Source organism: Carlito syrichta, unplaced genomic scaffold (assembly GCF_000164805.1).
Source record: "Carlito syrichta isolate Samal-C Ts95f unplaced genomic scaffold, Tarsius_syrichta-2.0.1 Scaffold303315, whole genome shotgun sequence".
Classification (NCBI taxonomy): Eukaryota; Metazoa; Chordata; class Mammalia; order Primates; family Tarsiidae; genus Carlito; species Carlito syrichta.
The window spans coordinates 32,765-50,203 of NW_007247411.1; the positions used below are offsets into that span (position 1 = coordinate 32,765).

A 17,439-nucleotide genomic window follows, 5' to 3' on the forward strand; every position below is an offset into this window, starting at 1 on the left:
CTTATGTAGAAGAGAACAGTCAGTCCAGTAGGACTGGTACACAGCAATGCATGCAAAAATTAAGATTGTATCAGATTTGAGGTCTTTAAAACCACAGAAAGAAGTTTGGATTAAATGCTGTAGTCAATAAGGATATTTAATGTGTAGAAATAATACAACAAAATGGCTAAGAATGTGGCCTCTGGAATATGTCTGTTTGAATCCTATTCTACCACATAGTGACTTTGTAACCTTGGGCAGGTTACCTAAACGTCTCTAAACTTTGCTTTTCCCATTTGTAAAATAAGAATAATAATGATATCTACCTCATGGGACGACTGTGAGAATTAAGTCATGGATAAAGTGCTTGGCACATAGAAAGCACCCTATAAATGTTAGTTGTGTTCATTATTGTTACCTTTTGAATGTGGCAAGTTATGTTATGTGATATGATTTGATGTAATTTAGGAACTGTTAATAGTTTAGTATTTGACATTTACTATCTCTGACATGATTGGAGTAGGAATTTTCCTACAGACAATTATGACTCTTATTTCCTTGATAGTTTCTGGTGTTCTGATGAAATTTTTTTGTAAAAATACACAATACTTATACTTTATTTGTCAAGAAAACAATATTATAAAATAGCTATTCTTTTACATGTTAGGACATAGACTTTAAAACCTAATTTAAAGGATACTACAAAAATGGAAAGGGTACAATGCCAAGTTGCTTTATCTTGCTGAATAATCACTAAGAGAATTTATCATTTTAGTAGAAATTAAGAGGCTGTATTTTATTTAAGCATTATTTTAATTGAATCCGTTTTGTGTATTGCCTATACAATTCAATTTATTCTAGCATACTAGTTGGTAACCCTAAATGACTTTTAATGTTTTTCAACTTTATTATAAAGGGCTTAATTTTTTAAACCGGGGGGTCCCTCAACAATATAGCAAAAACACTAGTGGAGCCTACATTTTTTAAAAAATAAATTTCCCAAAAACTAGTTTTTAACCATTTTTTTTGATAACTGATGCCTTAAAAAATTGAATGAAAGAGATGCACTCTCTTAAAATATGTCTATATATATAGAGATGCATACAAAACTCTATTATATCATTTCAGGATGGCTAGCAGCTGAGATCTCCTCTGCGGGAGTGGTTTTTCCTATCCTTTCTCTATCATGGCCTTCTCCATAGTAGTGATTCTCAAAGTATGGTCTCCAGACCAGTAGCATCACACGAGAACTTGCCAGAAGTATGAATTTTTGCACCACCACCTTCTCGAGACTATTGAATCATAAACTCTTATAGTGTTTCCCTGCAATCTGTGCTTATCAGGCTCTTGAGATGGTTCCTGATGCATGCTAAATTTGAGAAATACTGTACTATAGTCAGAATTCCTATACAAAATCCCACATCACCTTTCTGTCTATCGACCTTGTCAACATTTATGACTACCTCCACCATTAATCATTAAGGCTTTGAGGGAAAAGAAAAGATGCGTATTCATATAAAATGGTCGGGGACCCTTTCTTTTTTTTAAAGGCACCTTTTCATTGTTTTCATGCAAATCATTGCTTAGTAAAGTGATACCCAAATTATTTTAACAAATGATAATTGTAAAAGCTGAATAATTTGCATTTTTCATTTAAATAAATAGCTGATGTTATATAGCATAATGTTTGTGTCATACAATACTTCATGATTTATAGAAAACTTTTATAACCCATATTCAGTCTGCTACTCTCATCATCCTCCTTTGACTTAAATTCGAAAACTGAAGCTGAAAGAAATTACTGTCCTGGTAGTGTCAAAGCCCACAATGTAATGCTGATGTTGTAATTTTCAGGTCAGAGTTGTTTCCACTTCACTGCTAGTTGAATGTTGTGTGGAAGTGGCCAAGCAGCTTAAACTTCCGTCTTTGTTGTAAGAGGCAGTTACCAGCTTTGTGTGGGCTGGACTCTGCATGCTCCTCTCCAGAGGCCTCTCGCATCCTGGGATGAGCTTTCCCCACCACCTCATCTGCAGCTTCACTTACAGGCACCATTTGGTTATATGGACATATGAATGTAAACGCGTTTTTGATTTTTGTAAAAACAAAGGGGCTCGCATATACCCAGAATCTCTAGTCTCTTGGAATTCTTCTTCACTATCCCCAACTTCATACTGTCACGATGCCGAGGTAATGGAAGATTCTGTCTGTTTTTTGATAGATATTTTAACTTTCAGAGCCTATTCTTCTACTCCTCCTGTTTCATTAATTTAGTAAATGAAAATGGAAGTTACTGTAAGGCTTTTATGCTATGCTAAAGTTTTGTTATTACCTGAAGATAGACTGTGGTAAATTAAAGATGTATACTATAAATCCTAATGTGATGAAAAAAACAAAATAAAAGTACCAAACAGGTATGTATAATGAGCCAATATAGGACATAAGATGGAAATATAACCTCTATCAATTAATTCTAAGAGAAATCAGGAAATAGCAGAAATTACCAATATCAAGAATTGGAGACAGGGTACCACTACAGTTCCTACCGATGTTAAAAGTATAAGGGAATGTTATTAACAACTTTATGTCTATAAATTCAATAGCTAAGGTGAAATATATAAATTCCATAAAAGAAACTTACTACCAAAGCTTATTTAAGAAGAAATAGATGCCCTAAATAGCCTGTCTATTAAATAATCGGAATTTGTTAAAAACTTTTCTACAATGAGAGTTCCTAGAATTCACTGGCAAAATCCAACAAATATTTAAAAAAGACATAATACCAATCCTGCAAACTATTCCAGAAAATAGATGAGAAGGAAATATTTTCCCACCTTTTCTGTGAGAGTGGGATATGACTGATAATCAAAACCTAACAAAAGATACAAAGTTTGTTATGTAAGATAAGTTCTGGCAGTCTTCTGCATCACACACAGCCTGTAGTTTACAATACTTCATTGTGTGCTTAAACATTTGCTAAGAGCGTAGATCTTATGTTAAGTGCTCTTACCACAAAACAAAACAAGCAAACAAAAAAAATATATATATATTTAAATAAAAGAGGTGGAACGAAACTTTTGGAGATGATGAATGACTTTATAGCCTTGATTTTGGTGATGGTCTTACAGGTGTATACTTATCTTCAAACTAACATTTTAAAAACCAATCTATGTTATTTACCATATTAATAGACAAATAAAGAAAAATCTTAAAATCATCTCAATAGACACAGAAAAATCATTAGACAAAATTTGACATCTAGTCAGGATTAAAACCTTCAGCAGTCTAGGGGCATCTGTGAAAAAGCTACATCTGACATAATAGTAACAGACTAAATGTTTTTCTCCTGAGATCAAAACGAGGTATTGAGGTCCACTCTCACCACTTCTTTGCTGGAGTCTAGCTAGTGAAAAAATTAAGAAAAAGAAATATAAAGCATGTAGTTTGGAAAGAAGGAAGCTTATCTTTATTTGCAGAGGATATTATCTGTTTGCAAAATCTTAAGGAGTCTACAGAAATGCTTTAGAGCTAGCAAGGGTTTAACTTTAGCAACATTGTGAGCTACAAAGTAAATACATAAAAAATTGTAGTTCTGTATGCTGAAAACAAACTATTGAAATTGCAAGCTGGGCTGGGTTGGCTCAGCCTGTAATCCCGTGTTTTGGGAGGCTGAGGTGAGTGGATTGCCTGAGCCCGCGGTTTTGAGACTGCCTGGGCAACTTGGCAAGACCTCATCTTTACGATATATCAAAAAAATTAGCCGGGTGTGGTAGCGCGTGCCTGTAGTTCCAGCTACTTGGAAGGCTGAGGTGGAAAGATCACCAGAGCCCAGCAGGTCGAGGCTGCAGTGGCCGGGAGCAGCCACTGCACTCCAGTCTGGGTGACAGAGTGAGACTCCAACTCAAAAAAAAAAAAAGAAAAGAAAGAAATTGTAAAGCATCACTTGGAATACCTTTGTGCACACTGAAAACTACAAGATGTTGATGAGTGAGACTACAGAAGACCTAAATAAATAAAAAGATACACTGAAAGATGTACTGTGTTAATGGAACAGGAGACCCAGCGGTGATGTTCTTTCTAAACTGACCTATAAATTCAACACAATCCCAGTCAATCCCAATCATACTGCAGGATATTTTTGTAGTAATTGACAATTTGAGTCTAATGTTTTTTTACAAAAATGCAAAGAGCCAAGTATAACCCATTTGATAAAGAATAAAATAGAAGGTCTTTCTTTCTCTTTGTAATTTCAAAAGATCATGAAAGTATTGTAATCAAAACTTGGTAGTACTGCCATAAAGATGGATATATAGATCAGTGGAACAGAATAAGGAGTGCAGAAACAGACCCACACATAATATATGATCAATTGATTTTCACCAAATTGCTAAGTCAGTTAAATGGAGAAAGGAAAATCTCTTTAACAAATAGTGCTAAAACATTTGAATAGCCAAATAATAATAATAATAATAATAATAATTTAAGCTTCATCTGCACCTCTTAACATATATAAAAATTATTCCCAAATTGACCATAAACGTTAATAAAATGTAAATAAAACATAGAGGAGAAAATTTTAGTGACTTTGTGTTTGGCAATTGTTTCTTAAATAGGACACCAAAAATGAACTATAAAAAAGAAAAAAATGATAAATTGGACTTCATCAAAATTGTAAACTGCTCTTTGGGACACTTATGAAAATGAAAAGTAACCCAGAGAATAGGAGGAAAGATTTTCAATATACCTAGCAAAGGAACCTATATCTATATCTAGGATATGCAAAAAAGCACACCTCAATAATGAAAAAGCAGACACCCCAATTTTAAAAACACAAAAAAGGATTTTTAAAAGATGCTTCATTAAGCGGTATGGATGGCAAAGAAACACATTTCTAAAAAAGTGATATCATTAGGGAAATTAAAATTGGGAGATTTTCTAAGGTTCTTATGGTTTGAGGTTTTACATTTAGGTTTCTATCCATTTAGAGTTAATTTTTGTGTATGGGGATAGATAGGGGTCCTGTTTCAATCTTCTGCATGTGGTCAGTCAGTTTTCCCAGCACCATTTACTGAATAGCTTCTCCTCTCCCCAGTGGTAGGTGGTGGAGGCTTTGTTGAAGATGAGTTGGTTGAGAAATTGAGGTTTTGCTTCTGGAATCTCAATTCTATTCCATTGGTCTATATGCCTGTTCCTGTACCAATACCAAGCTGTTTTTATTATTGTAGCTTTATAGTAATGTTTGAAGTCTGGTAATGTGATACCGCCTGCTTTTTTTTTTTTTTTTTTTTTTTTTGCTGAGTATTGTTCTAGCTATTCTTGGTCGTTTGTGTTTCCATATGAATTCCTGTGTTGTTTTTTCTAGGTCTGAGAAGAATGTCGCTGGTAATTTGATGGGTATTGCATTAAATCTGTAGATTGCCTAGGTAGGACGGACATCTTCACAATGTTGATTCTTCCAATCCATGAGCATGGGATATTTTTCCACTTGTTTGTGTCATCTTTGATTTCTTTGAGCAGTGTTTTGTCGTTTTCATTGTAAAGGTCTTTCACGTTTCTGGTTAGGAAGATGCCAGGGTATTTCATTTTTTTTTTTGTGGCTATTGTGAATGGAATTGTGGTTTTTATTTGGGTTTCTGTTTGTTTATTATTGGTGTAAAGAAATGCGATTATCTTTTGCACATTTATTTTATATCCTGAGACGTTGCCAAAGGCGATTCCTAAAAGCTCTAAATATTGACCTCCCATATGACCCCGCAATCCCCCTACTGGGAATATACCTTGAAGAACTCAAATCAGTCTATTAAAAAGATACCTGCACACGTATGTTTATCGCAGCATTATTCACAATAGCAAGAACTTGGAAGCAACCATGCTGTCCATCAAAAGAGGACTGGATTAAAAAATGTGGTACATATACACACTGGAATGCTACACAGCCATAAAAAAGATGAATTCATGAATTTCACAGCAACCTGGATGGAATTAAAGCCTATAATACTGAGTGACCTCTCACAGAAACAAAGATCTGAGTATCACATTTTCTCACTCATATAGTGAACCTTGAACATCCAACATAATACTATAAGAAAATACTGACAGTGGTGGGAAACTACAGGGATGGGGAGGGGAAGGGAGATGGGATTAATGGTAATAAATATTTGTCTGGGGACAGGGAGACACCTCTTATCAACAAGGGTGCCTGAACGAAGCATATTTGTATATGTATACCTAACCCTTAACTGTACCCCACAATATCATAATAAAAAATATTGATTATAAAAAAAATTGGGAGATTAAGGCAGAAGGTTTACCTGAGCCTAGGAGGTAGAGGCTGCAGTGAGCTGTGATTGTGCCACTGCACTCTAGCCTGGGCTACAGAGTGAGACCCCCGACTCAAAAAAAAAAAATCAGTTGTACTTCTGCATAATAGCAATGAATGCTAGCATATAGCATTCATAGTATCTAAAGTGAAATTAAAACAATTCTACTTGTAAAAGCATTGAAAAGAATTAAATAGTTTGGAATAAATTTAACCAAAAGAAACCAAGACTTGTACACTGAAACTATAAAACGTCATTGAAATAAATTAAAGGCCGGGCATAGTGGCTCAAGCCTGTAATGCCAGCACTTTGGGAGGTGGAGGTGAGATTATTGCCTGAGCCCAGGGTTTGAGACCTGCCTGGGCAACTTGGTGAGATCTCATCTCTACAATATCAAAAAATTAGCCAGGCATGGTGGCTTGTGCCTATATAGTTCTAGCTACTTGGAAGGCTGAGGCGGAAGGATCGCCTGAGCCCAGTAGGTTGAGGCTGCAGTGGCTGTGAGCCAGTCACTGTACTCCAGCCTGGGCAACAGTGAGACTCCTGCTCAAAAAAATGAAAAAAAAAAATTTTTTTTTTGAAGAGACTTAAGTAAATGAAAAAGCATCCTTTGTTCATAGTGAAATGAAGAGTGATTGCATGGTACAGAGTACTTCTGGGGTGATAAAAATATTCTGGAATTAGATAGTGATTATGGTTGTGCAAACTTGTGAATACACTAAGAAATTACTAAATCATATACTTTAGAGGGAGGCGTGAATTTTATGGTAATGAATTATATCTCAATAAAAATATTTTAAAGTCACAATAAGACAGTTTTGCACTCACACTTGAATGGCCTATGGCTTAAATTAAAAAGACTAGTAATTGTTCCAAGTGTTGGTATAGAGGAACAACTGGAACTGCTGATAGTTTAGTTTTGTCTTATAATGTGAAACATATACTTAGCATATTATTCCACTGTGTCAGTCATGGGTATTTACTCAAGAGAAATGAAAGCATATGCCATACAAATACTCATTTGTGAATGTTCATAGCAACTTGCTTTTTAACAGTCAAAAACTAGAAACAACTTAAATATTCAACAGGTAAAATGATAAACAAATGTATGTTGTATCCAGCAATATACAGAATGACTGTCTGGTTTATGCAGCTTCGTGGATGAATCCATTGTTGTGATGGCAAATGTTTAACTGATTCTCAAAAAAAAAAACAATCCCTGATCTGTAGCATTTACTCATTTCTGTGGTGTATATATTCCTGTCATGACTGGTTTCTAGTTACCAATACAAGGTTAGTGAATGTGAAATGGGAAGAGATGCCCAGTAGCACGCTGTTGTATGCTGTGGCCACTATGCAGGTCAAACAGACACAAATAATCTCAAACTCTGTATCTTAATTCAGGCTACTATAACAAATTACCTGAGACGCAGTGGGCTTAAACCACAGACCTGTATTTCTCACAGTTCTGGAGTCTGGGAAGTCAAAGATCGGGGTGCCAGCAGGATTGGTTCTGGTGAGGGCCCTCTTCCAAGCTGCAGACAGCCAACTTTTCCTTGTATCTTCACGGGACACGGAGAGCAAGCTAGTGCCCTGGCCACTCTCGGGGCTCTCAAGAGCCCTTGAGTGAGGGCTCCACCCTCAGGGTCTGCTTACTTCCCTGAAGCCCCACCTCCAAATACCATTAGCGGTCAGCTCCCAACATAGGACTCTTGGCGGTCTCAAACATTCAGTCTATAACAACATAATAATAAAAGGTGTAAAATAGTTGTGAAATGATGAGTTTTGAATTCTTTTTAACTTTGTTTTTAAATAAAATTTGTTGTAAATTTATATAACTATTTCATTAATGGCTGTTTAAGAACTTGGCTTATATAGTTAATAAAATTCTAAGATTCAGCTCTCATTAGCCTTTATGTGCTGGTTCTATCACATCACTGAATAAATCCCAAAATAGTTATACATTGCAAAAGAAGGGAGTTTAAAAGTGTAATGCATGATTTAGTTATATATAATTCTAGGAAATCCACACTAATGTATGTTAACAGATCAGCAATTGCCTGGAAATTAGGTGGTGGGTAGGATTGATGGGTTAGAAGTGGAAACAGGGAAACTTTGAGGGTGAAAATATGGTCAATAATTTTTAAATTTTATTTTGAATTTACCCTATATAAGTTTAAATACTATTTAGAGCCTAAAGTGAATGTATTATGTTTAATTTAGAAATTATCTACCAAACTTTTAAGTTGACATGGAAGACTGACTACATACAAGATTTTTTAAACATACATGCATAGAAACATAAAGTCTCGGCTAAACCAATGATTGTTATCTAGTTTGTACTTCAATTAATAGCTGACTAATTTGGTATCAAAGATATACCAAAGTAATCAGTTTGAACCCAAATGCTTTTGTTTCTTCTGAAGTAATTGATTGATTAGTTGCATTGGTGCCCAGAAATTATTGGAACTGGCCCAGTAATTGTTTCATCACATCTAATTTATATTAATAACCACTTATACTATGATGAAATGAACAATTACTCTTGAAACATTTTAATGCCTTTTTTCATTAGTAGTTATTTTTAGTTAAAAAAATTCTATACAAAAATTTATAAATGGTGTTGTTTTTTTTCTTGTTATGGCTCATTTAACATGGTTAGTGTGGTAAATTATGAAAATAAAAACTCAATATTATTAACTTTATAATGTTTGTAGATCACATTTTAATGCAAGCCCTCAGAGCCCATTTAACTCTGCTCTTGATGTATGTTCAGTTATAATCTCTGAGAAAATATTGACAGAAAATATTTTAACCCCAACATACCTGCATTCATACATTTAAATATGGCAACATGATATTGGCCTATATTAATGTATCACAGAAAACAATATAGAAGTAATCCACAAATTTTTAAACTCTCTAGGAATGTAAAAGTATTTGTTATTGACTATTATCTGATAACTTCCTCATTTCCATATTTGGATACCCTTAGTTTCTTTCGCCTCCCTGATTGCTTGGGCTAGGACCTCCAATACTATGTTAAGTAGGAAGAGTGAGAGTGAGCATCCTTGTCTTGTTCCATTTCTTAGGGGGAATGCTTCTAGCTTCTGCCCATTAAGTTATGTTGTTGACTGCAGGTTGTCATAGATGGCTATTATATTTTGAGGAATGTTCCTTTGATGCCTAGGTGTTTGAGAGTTTTTATCAAAAAGCCATGTTGGATTTTATCAAATGTTTTTATGCATCTGATGAGATAATCATGTGGTTCTTGGTTTTGTATCAGTTTATGTGATGGATTACATTTATAGATTCACATGTGTTGAACCAGCCTTGCATCCCAGGAATGAAGCCCACCTTGTCATGATGGATGATCCTTGAAATGTGCTGTTGAATGCTGTTTGCTAGAATCTTGAGAATTTTTGCATCTATGTTCATCAGGAAAATTGGGTTGTACTTTTCTTTCCTTGTTGGGTCTTTGCCATTTTTGGTTATTAGTATGATATTCCTTCCTAGAATGAGCTAGGGAGAATTCCTTCCTTCTTAATTGCCTGAAATACTTTTCAATAGGATTGGTATCAGCTCTTCCTTGTACATCTGGTAGAATTAAGCCAAGAAACCATTTAACCCAGGGCTTCATATGGTAAGAAGTTTCTTATTCCTGAGTAGATTTCTTGGATTGTAATTGGTCTGTTTAGGGTTTCAGTTTCTTCCCGTTTTACTCTTGAGAAGTCATGTGATGATAGGAATACCTCCCTTTCCTCTAGATTTTCTAGTTTATTTGGATATAAATGTTCATAGTAATCTCTTACAATTTTTAAAAATTCTTCAGAGTCAGTTGTGACATCAATTTTTTTCATTCTAGTTGTGTTTATTTGAACTTTCTTTTTTTGTTAATCTGGACAGGAGTCTATCAATCTTATTTGTCTTTTCAAAGAACCAGCTTTTTGTCTCATTAATCCTTTCTTATGATTTTTTTTGTTTCATTCAATTGTGACTTTATTTTAATAATTTCAATTTTTCTACTAATTCTAGGATTGTTTTCTCTTAACTTTTCAGCTCTTATAGATATTGATGTTAGGCTATGTACTTGAGAACCCTCTATTTTCCTGATGTGTGTACAATGTTGTAAACTTCCCTCCCAACTCTGCCTTCATGGTATCCAAGAGTTTTTTGGTATGTTGCGTCTATTTTAATTTGGTTCCAGCAATCTTTTTATGTCTGCCTTGATATCTGTGTTACCCCAAGAGTCATTCAGAAACATGTTTAATGTCCATGTATTTGTGTTTTAGGGAGGGGGATTCCTGTTGGTAATGATATTTATTTTTATTCCACTGTGGTCTGAGAAGATGCATAGTATAATTTTAACCTTTTGAAATTTGTTGGCTGGGCTCAGTGGGTCAACCTGTAATCCCAGCACTTTGGGAGGTCAAGGAGAGTGGATTGCCTGAGCCCACGGGTTCGAGACCTGCCCAGGCTACTTAGTGAGAACTCGTCTCTACAATAAATCAAAAATTAGCCAGGCTTGGTAGTGTGCACCTGTAGCTCTGGCTACTTGGAAGGCTGAGGCGGAAGGATCACTGGAGCCCAGCAGGTCGAGGCTACAGTGGCTGGGAGTATGCCACTGCACTCCAGCCTGGGCAATGGAGTGAGACTCCAACTCAAAAAGAAAAAAGAAACTGGTTCATGCTTGGTTTATACCTGAATAGGTAGTCAATCTTGGAGTATGTTCCATGTGCTGATAAGAAGAAAGTATATTCTGTAGTTGTTGAGTGAAGTGTTTTTGTTGATGTCTGTTAGGTCTAATTGGTCAAGTATTGAGTTAAGGTCCCGGGTTTCCTTGTTAATTTTTTTCCTTGATAATCTGTCTAGGCCTGTTAGCAGGATATTAAAGCCTATGTCTATACTTATATGACTGTCTATGCCTATTCTTAGTTTAATTAGCAATTGTTTTATAAACCTGGGTGCTCCTATGTTGCAGATGTATATATTTTTTCTTTTTCTTTTTTTTTGTCCAAGATGGATATTTCTTGCTGGTGGATTCAGCTCTTTATCATTAGATAGTGTCCTTCAGTTTCTTTTTTAACTTTTATTGGTTTAAGGTCTGTTTTGTCCGATATAAGAATAACTACTCCTGCTTTCTTTGTTTGTTTTCCATTTTCCTGGAAGATCTTTCTCCAGCCCTTTACCTTTAGCCTGTGGTTGTCATTTGCAGTGTGATGGGTTTCCTGAAGGCAGCAGAAGGATCATGTTTCTTCATCTAATTTGCAGTTCTGTGCCCTTTGAGTGCTGCGTTCAAAAATTAGCCGGGCCTGGTATCGCGGACCTGTAGCTCTGGCTACTTGGGAGGCTGTTTAATTTAGTTAGTGATGTGTGGGCATTTATTCCTGTCATGTTGCTATTAAGAGGCTGCTTTGCCTTTTAGGTTTTGTGGTTGACCTGTATGATCTGTTAACTCTGTGTTTGGCTGTTCTTTTAGCAATGGGTTACTTTGTTTCTGTGCTTAGAACTACTTAAGCATCTCCTGAAGGGCTGGTCTGTAGATGGCATGTTCTCTTGGATGTCTGGGAAGAATTTTAATTCTCCTTCATTAATGAAGCTTAGCTTTGTAGGGCAGCAAATTCTTGCCTAGGATTGCTTTTCTTTAACAATGTTAAAGATGGGATCCCAGTCCCTTCTGGCTTGTAGGATTTCTGCCGAGAAGTCTGCTGCAATTCTGATGGATCTTCCTTGGCAGGTGATCTGTCTCTTCTCTCTAGCTGCCTTTAGGATCTTTTCTTGCATGTTTACATTGTGGAAATGGATTATTTTGTAACTCGGGGATCGTCTTCTCATGTAATACCTTGCAGGAGTTCTTTGGATCTCTGGCACCTATCTCTAGCGAGATAGGGAAAGTTAACTCTTGGAGGGCTTGTTCCCAGCTGTTCTCAGTTTGCCCTTCTGTCTCAGGGTTGCCAGTCAACCATAGATTTGGTCTCTTTACATAATCCCAAACCTCTCACAGGCTTTGTCATTCATCTTGAGACTTTTCTCCTTGTTTTTGTCTGACTGGGTTAGTTCAGTAGTTCAATCCTAAAGCTCTGAGATTCTTTCCACTGTCTGGTCGATTCAACTGCCCAGGCTTGTCATTGCACTTTGAAACTTCCGGACAGAATTTTCATTTCCAGGAGTTCAGATTGGACCTTTCTTATGTTGGCCAACTTGTATTTCCTGCACTGTTTTTGTTGCCTGGATGTGTGCTTCCATTTTCTCAAGGCTTTCCTTGACTATCTTTGCCATCCATAGTCTGAATTCTACGTCTTTTATCAAGGACAAGTCCTTCTGGATGGGTTCCATTGCTTGGTGTCTGCAGGTCCTCTTTTGGGTAACAGCTCATTAAGGCTTTGGGAATTGCTGGTGTTTTGTTTGTTTTGCTGGTTCTTCCTCATCTGTGAGGACAGACTCTTCTCATTTTTTAAAAATTTGTTTTGGAGTTAGATATGTTGCTACTGTTGGGTGGCCTTTTGTGAGGTTTTTCTTCTTCTTTTTTTTAATCCCGCAGGATGCTCCCCTGGGGGTGGTAGTCTGTGAGGGCCCAACCAACCACAGTGTGTCCTGCTGCACTTCTGGGTCTGGCTGCCCTAAGAGGTTGCCGCCATTTGGCTGGTGCTGGAAGGTGCCTGCAAGGTGTTATGCGATGTGAAGACACAAGGGTTGAATTCTCAGGGGAGCTGGTCATGATCATCTCTGGAGGACTCTCTAAAAAGCTCTCCAATGCCTCTGTCTGTTGCCTGGTCTGCTAGATGTCCAGTGGCATGGGCTTTATTCTTATCTCCTTCTCAAGGGCTGTATTATTGTCTCAAATGTAATGGGCTGTGTCAGTTGACCTCTAGCCGGGAGGTGGCATTTGGAGGAAACAGCCAGCTGTGATGTGAGCTTTTTTGCTTGGCCTGTGTTTCCTCAGGAAATTACACAGATGACCCAGATGGTGGGTGGGTTTATCTGAACTCCCAGAGTTCCTCCGTGCTTGAGCTTTTGAGGGGGTTAGGGAGGTAAAGCTGGTCAGAGAGGCTAGGTCAGACTGGGCACAATTGACATGGGCACAATTGGCTACCACAGTGAGAGATGGGTCCCCTGGCCATGTGGCCATGCTGCGGGGATGGCTGAGCCTTTTCTGTGGTACAAGAGTTCACCCAGGGAGAGTGGGGTTGCCAGGACGACAGCCCCTCCTGTGCTCTCCGACTCCCCTTCCCTGGCTGGGGCTGTCCATGCTCAGAACCCACATGGGCTGCCACCCGCTGGTCTGTGTGCCTTCTTCAGTGGGACTCGGGAGTGGGGACAGCCCTCGTGGCTGCAGGAGTGGCCGAGCCTTCTGCTGCACAGAAGGGGTCAGGTGGGGAGAGGCAGGCTGCCAGAAGGCTGGGCTCCTTCTGGCTTCCTTCCCTCCCTGGAGGCTAACTGCCTTCAAAACGCAAACGTTCTTTGGGCAACAGCGTCTCTCACTGCACCTTGCCCCAAACTCTGCTTGCCCCAAACTCTGCTACCTGCCATGACAGAACCTGCCCTTGGGGCGAGTGAAGGCCTCTGGGCCGAGGTCCTTTCCAGCCAGCCAGGGCCCAGCACTGCTGCAGGGAACATTCTGGAGAAGGGTTTGTTTGGCCGGGTGCTCAGATCTCGGGTGGTCCCCAGCTCCACGTGGACCCTGGCGCCAGCGGCAGCGGTCCCTATCCATGCCACTTCCCTTCAGGGCCAGAGTGCGGTGAGGCCCAGTGAGGTGGGTCCCAGTCCGTGGAGGTAGCAAGCGCTGCATCCTAATGCCCCGTCCTCGCCAGGTGGCACATCAGAGGCCTGTTTGTTTCCATTGTGAGCCAGCGGGGAAGGGGCTTCCTGGTGCCACACGGGCTGCTGGGTCTCGCCCTCCCTGCTCTCTGTGGCCCAGTGTCCCCTGCAGGGTGAGCCATGCAGCCTTCTCCTGGATTGTCCCCGCGGGACTCTTCCTTGGTCTGCTCCAGCAAAAAAGAGGCGCAGCCAGCTGCTGCTGGGTGTCCAGTGGCGTCCCCGCCATGCATTGTTGGTTTTCTAGCCTGGAGTGTTTTCTTAACCGTGCAATCAGACTGTGTTTTGGGGTATGATTGCCCTTGTTTCCATACTTCAAGAATATATTTAAAAGTTTATATATATTTATAAAATATTTGGAAAATTCAGAAAATCCTCACAGAAGATATATATGAACATGAACTTGTAGAATACTTGTGCAGTATAGAGTATGCATTAATGGCAAATGCCAGTTAATAGAAGGGCAGATATTAGGAAAATAACTTTTGTAAGGCAGCTATTCTTAGAGTAGTTTTATTTTATTTTTAATTTAGAGTACTTATTCTCCTTTTTATTTTTTTCTCCTTGTACTTATTCTCTTTTTATTTTTTCTCTTTTTACCATATATCTCAATGTGGTTTCGGGACTAAAACTACCACTATACTGCTCTGTTTGAAGTTTAAAGAAATTCTGTAGCAACCAAGCCCAGTTGTATTTTAATCTTTACCACTTATAAAATGGATTTGTCAAATTTAATTTGTTTTTATTATGCACTAAACATTGTTTCAAGAAAATATGATTGACTATTTTCTATATATCAATTTAAGTTCATTTATTCCCATACAAATTTTTACTTTAAAAAAATCTTCCTTTCAGCAGAACATTAGTTTGCTCTGTCTCTATCATTCAGTTTTAATGAGATCAAAGAGAAGCAGACATAGCTTAGTGAGTGGTATGGCATGCATAATATAAATTATTCCCTAAATTTTCTCATCACACTAATGTTAAAAGTCTCTTATATGTAGTATTGTGTATACAAACTTCATTTGGACCCTTTTAAAATTGCAGTGTCCTCTCACATGGCAGAGCAAGTGGGAAGGCCCAGAGGATCCCCTACAGTACCTGCGAGGTCTCATAGCCCGTGCCCTGGCCATACAGGTAAGCCCACGTCCTTCTTTCCTGTTTGTGTTGTATGACTGTTTGACTACTTCATTATAGTCATGCACATTGAGATGACCTTTTTGCTAGTGACTAGTGAGAATTACATTATAATTTTGTACGTAAAACACTGTATATTCACTCCTTCTTCTGCCATCTCTGATTTCTGTTGAGCGCTCTTTGAAGATACAAGTGTGTCTTTTCTGTATACTGTGGCTTTTCATTATTTTGAGAATGTAGAGAAAAGTGTACAATCTGAGTAGATAGATGGATCATGTAGATGGCAACCCAAGCCGATTCATAACTGTGACTAGTTTGCTTTAGGGCGTATCTCCCTGTGGGAGTTGCTTCAAAAAGTTTTTTTCCCAAATGTGTCAAATTCTTTCAGAGTGAACCCGTCAGGCAACTTTAGGAAAGGAAATAAGATGGAAAAGAGTGCAGTGGGAGGAAGTGCGAGCGTGAAGGAGAGAGTAGCAGGTGACCACAGCACTTCCCGTCTCCTCTGCTTGTTGCACCTGCTTCGGTGCCTCCCCAGCTCCTGGCCCTGAGTAGCTCGGTCCGTGTCCTCCTTGATGCCTCAGGTCTTATCCATTCACGCGTCTGGCCACGTATTCAGCCCCCGCATCACTCGTCGCGGTTCCACCTTTGCCTCCCTGAAGAGTACATACCATTTTTTGACAGCTGCATTTCACTCTCGGCTTCTTGCTTTCTTAGACTTCCGAGTCTCTTTTTTCTCAGTGTTCTCCCAGCTGGTCACTTTCTTTCCTGGTCCTGGCCAGTTCAGCCTGAATCCATGACACATGGAACTTGACTCTCTTTCTAGCATCTTCATGACCAAACTCACTTTTCTGTATGCTTCAGCCTTGCTGAAATGTGTTGGCCTGGATCGGTATCTGTCTGTACACGGGCTGTTGAGCTCTGCTAGGGACACTTCAGGTATCAAGTGTCCAGTATTGGATGGACCCTGAGTGCTGCTCCTGTCTTCAGTGATGGGTTCAGCCCTTCGCTTTTTTCCTGAAGACTCCATTCTGTCATTGACTCCCTTTCCCTTAGCAGGACATTTTACTTTTTACTTCATAGAGGAAATTCAAGCTGTGAGATACCATCCCTTGAAAAGTCCTGCCCTTTTTTCCCATCTACAAATTTATCTGAAGCCATATTCATCATCTCTGTTCTAAAGAAGTTAGCCTTATGCTATTGAAAGCTCATCTCCAAACCCGAGTACTTGATTTGGTCTGCTCTTATCTCTATGGGGACTCCCTCCAGGGGGTCTTCCCTTGTTCTTCTGTCTTGGCAAATCTTTCCTTCTCTTACTCTGTTTGCCTGCCTGGAAATGGAACTGAATGACTGTTTGGCTTCTATTGAAGAAGACCAATCCTCTGGGTCTGTAGGCTTAATGAAGAAAAAAGTAGTAGTTTTGAAAATGAGGTTGAAATTAACAGGTAGAAAAGAATCAGGCAGCACCTCTGATCTCCTAAGCTTTCCAACTGCCATGCATATGCCTGGACATAATCTATCAACCAATGCTGGAGAAAGGGAGGGAGGGAGTGGGGGAGGGGTGGAGGGAGGGAAGGAAGGAATAGTCCATCATTGGTTTTACAAAGTATAGAAACACTTTGAAGTTCTTTGTGTTTTATAATTGCATGGCTATTTTTTACCACTTCATATATTTTTCAGTATTGTTTCCTTTAGATTGTTTTTATAGAGGGCAGAGACTTTTTTTAATATGCTACAAATGATAGCTTGTGTTATACTATGTAAGTACACTTAATAATTATGCTATATGCTTATAATGATAAATATATTATTGATTTAGAAATTAATATTCTTTTAAACAAGTTTAAATAAACTGCAATTTTCTGGCAGAGTTTTTCATACTTAGTATATTGAATACTGGCCATCAAAACCGAACACTTTTCCACTGTGCAGTTTTCTTAAAAGCTATATAGGCATTTAGCCTTTTAATTTTCATGGTAAAATACCCTCCTAACTTTCAGGCTTGACTGTAGCTCACCTTCTATCTTCCCAATCATGAAATATACAATATTTCTCACTTTCACCAATACTGGAGGTTTATTTTTAATCTTATTTTGTTTTTTCTGGCTTAATATTTTTTCCGTTAGATGTACAAAGATGTCCACCTCTCCGAGGGAACTTTTTTTTTTTTTTTAGAGTTGGAGTCTCACTCTGT

The 17,439-nt window shown here is 38.3% G+C and overlaps 1 protein-coding gene across 1 annotated transcript in view; it reads left to right on the top strand.

Moving 5' to 3' along the window:
* Positions 1-17,439, top strand: part of LOC103260721 (cytoplasmic dynein 2 heavy chain 1-like) — a gene marked incomplete at its 5' end in the record, with an annotated part of 80,695 nt that overhangs the window by 22,296 nt on the left and 40,960 nt on the right. The window contains one exon of the mRNA XM_021712488.1: positions 15,159-15,248. Coding sequence (XP_021568163.1) covers positions 15,159-15,248 — 90 coding nt within the window. The remainder of the gene's footprint in view (positions 1-15,158; positions 15,249-17,439) is intronic.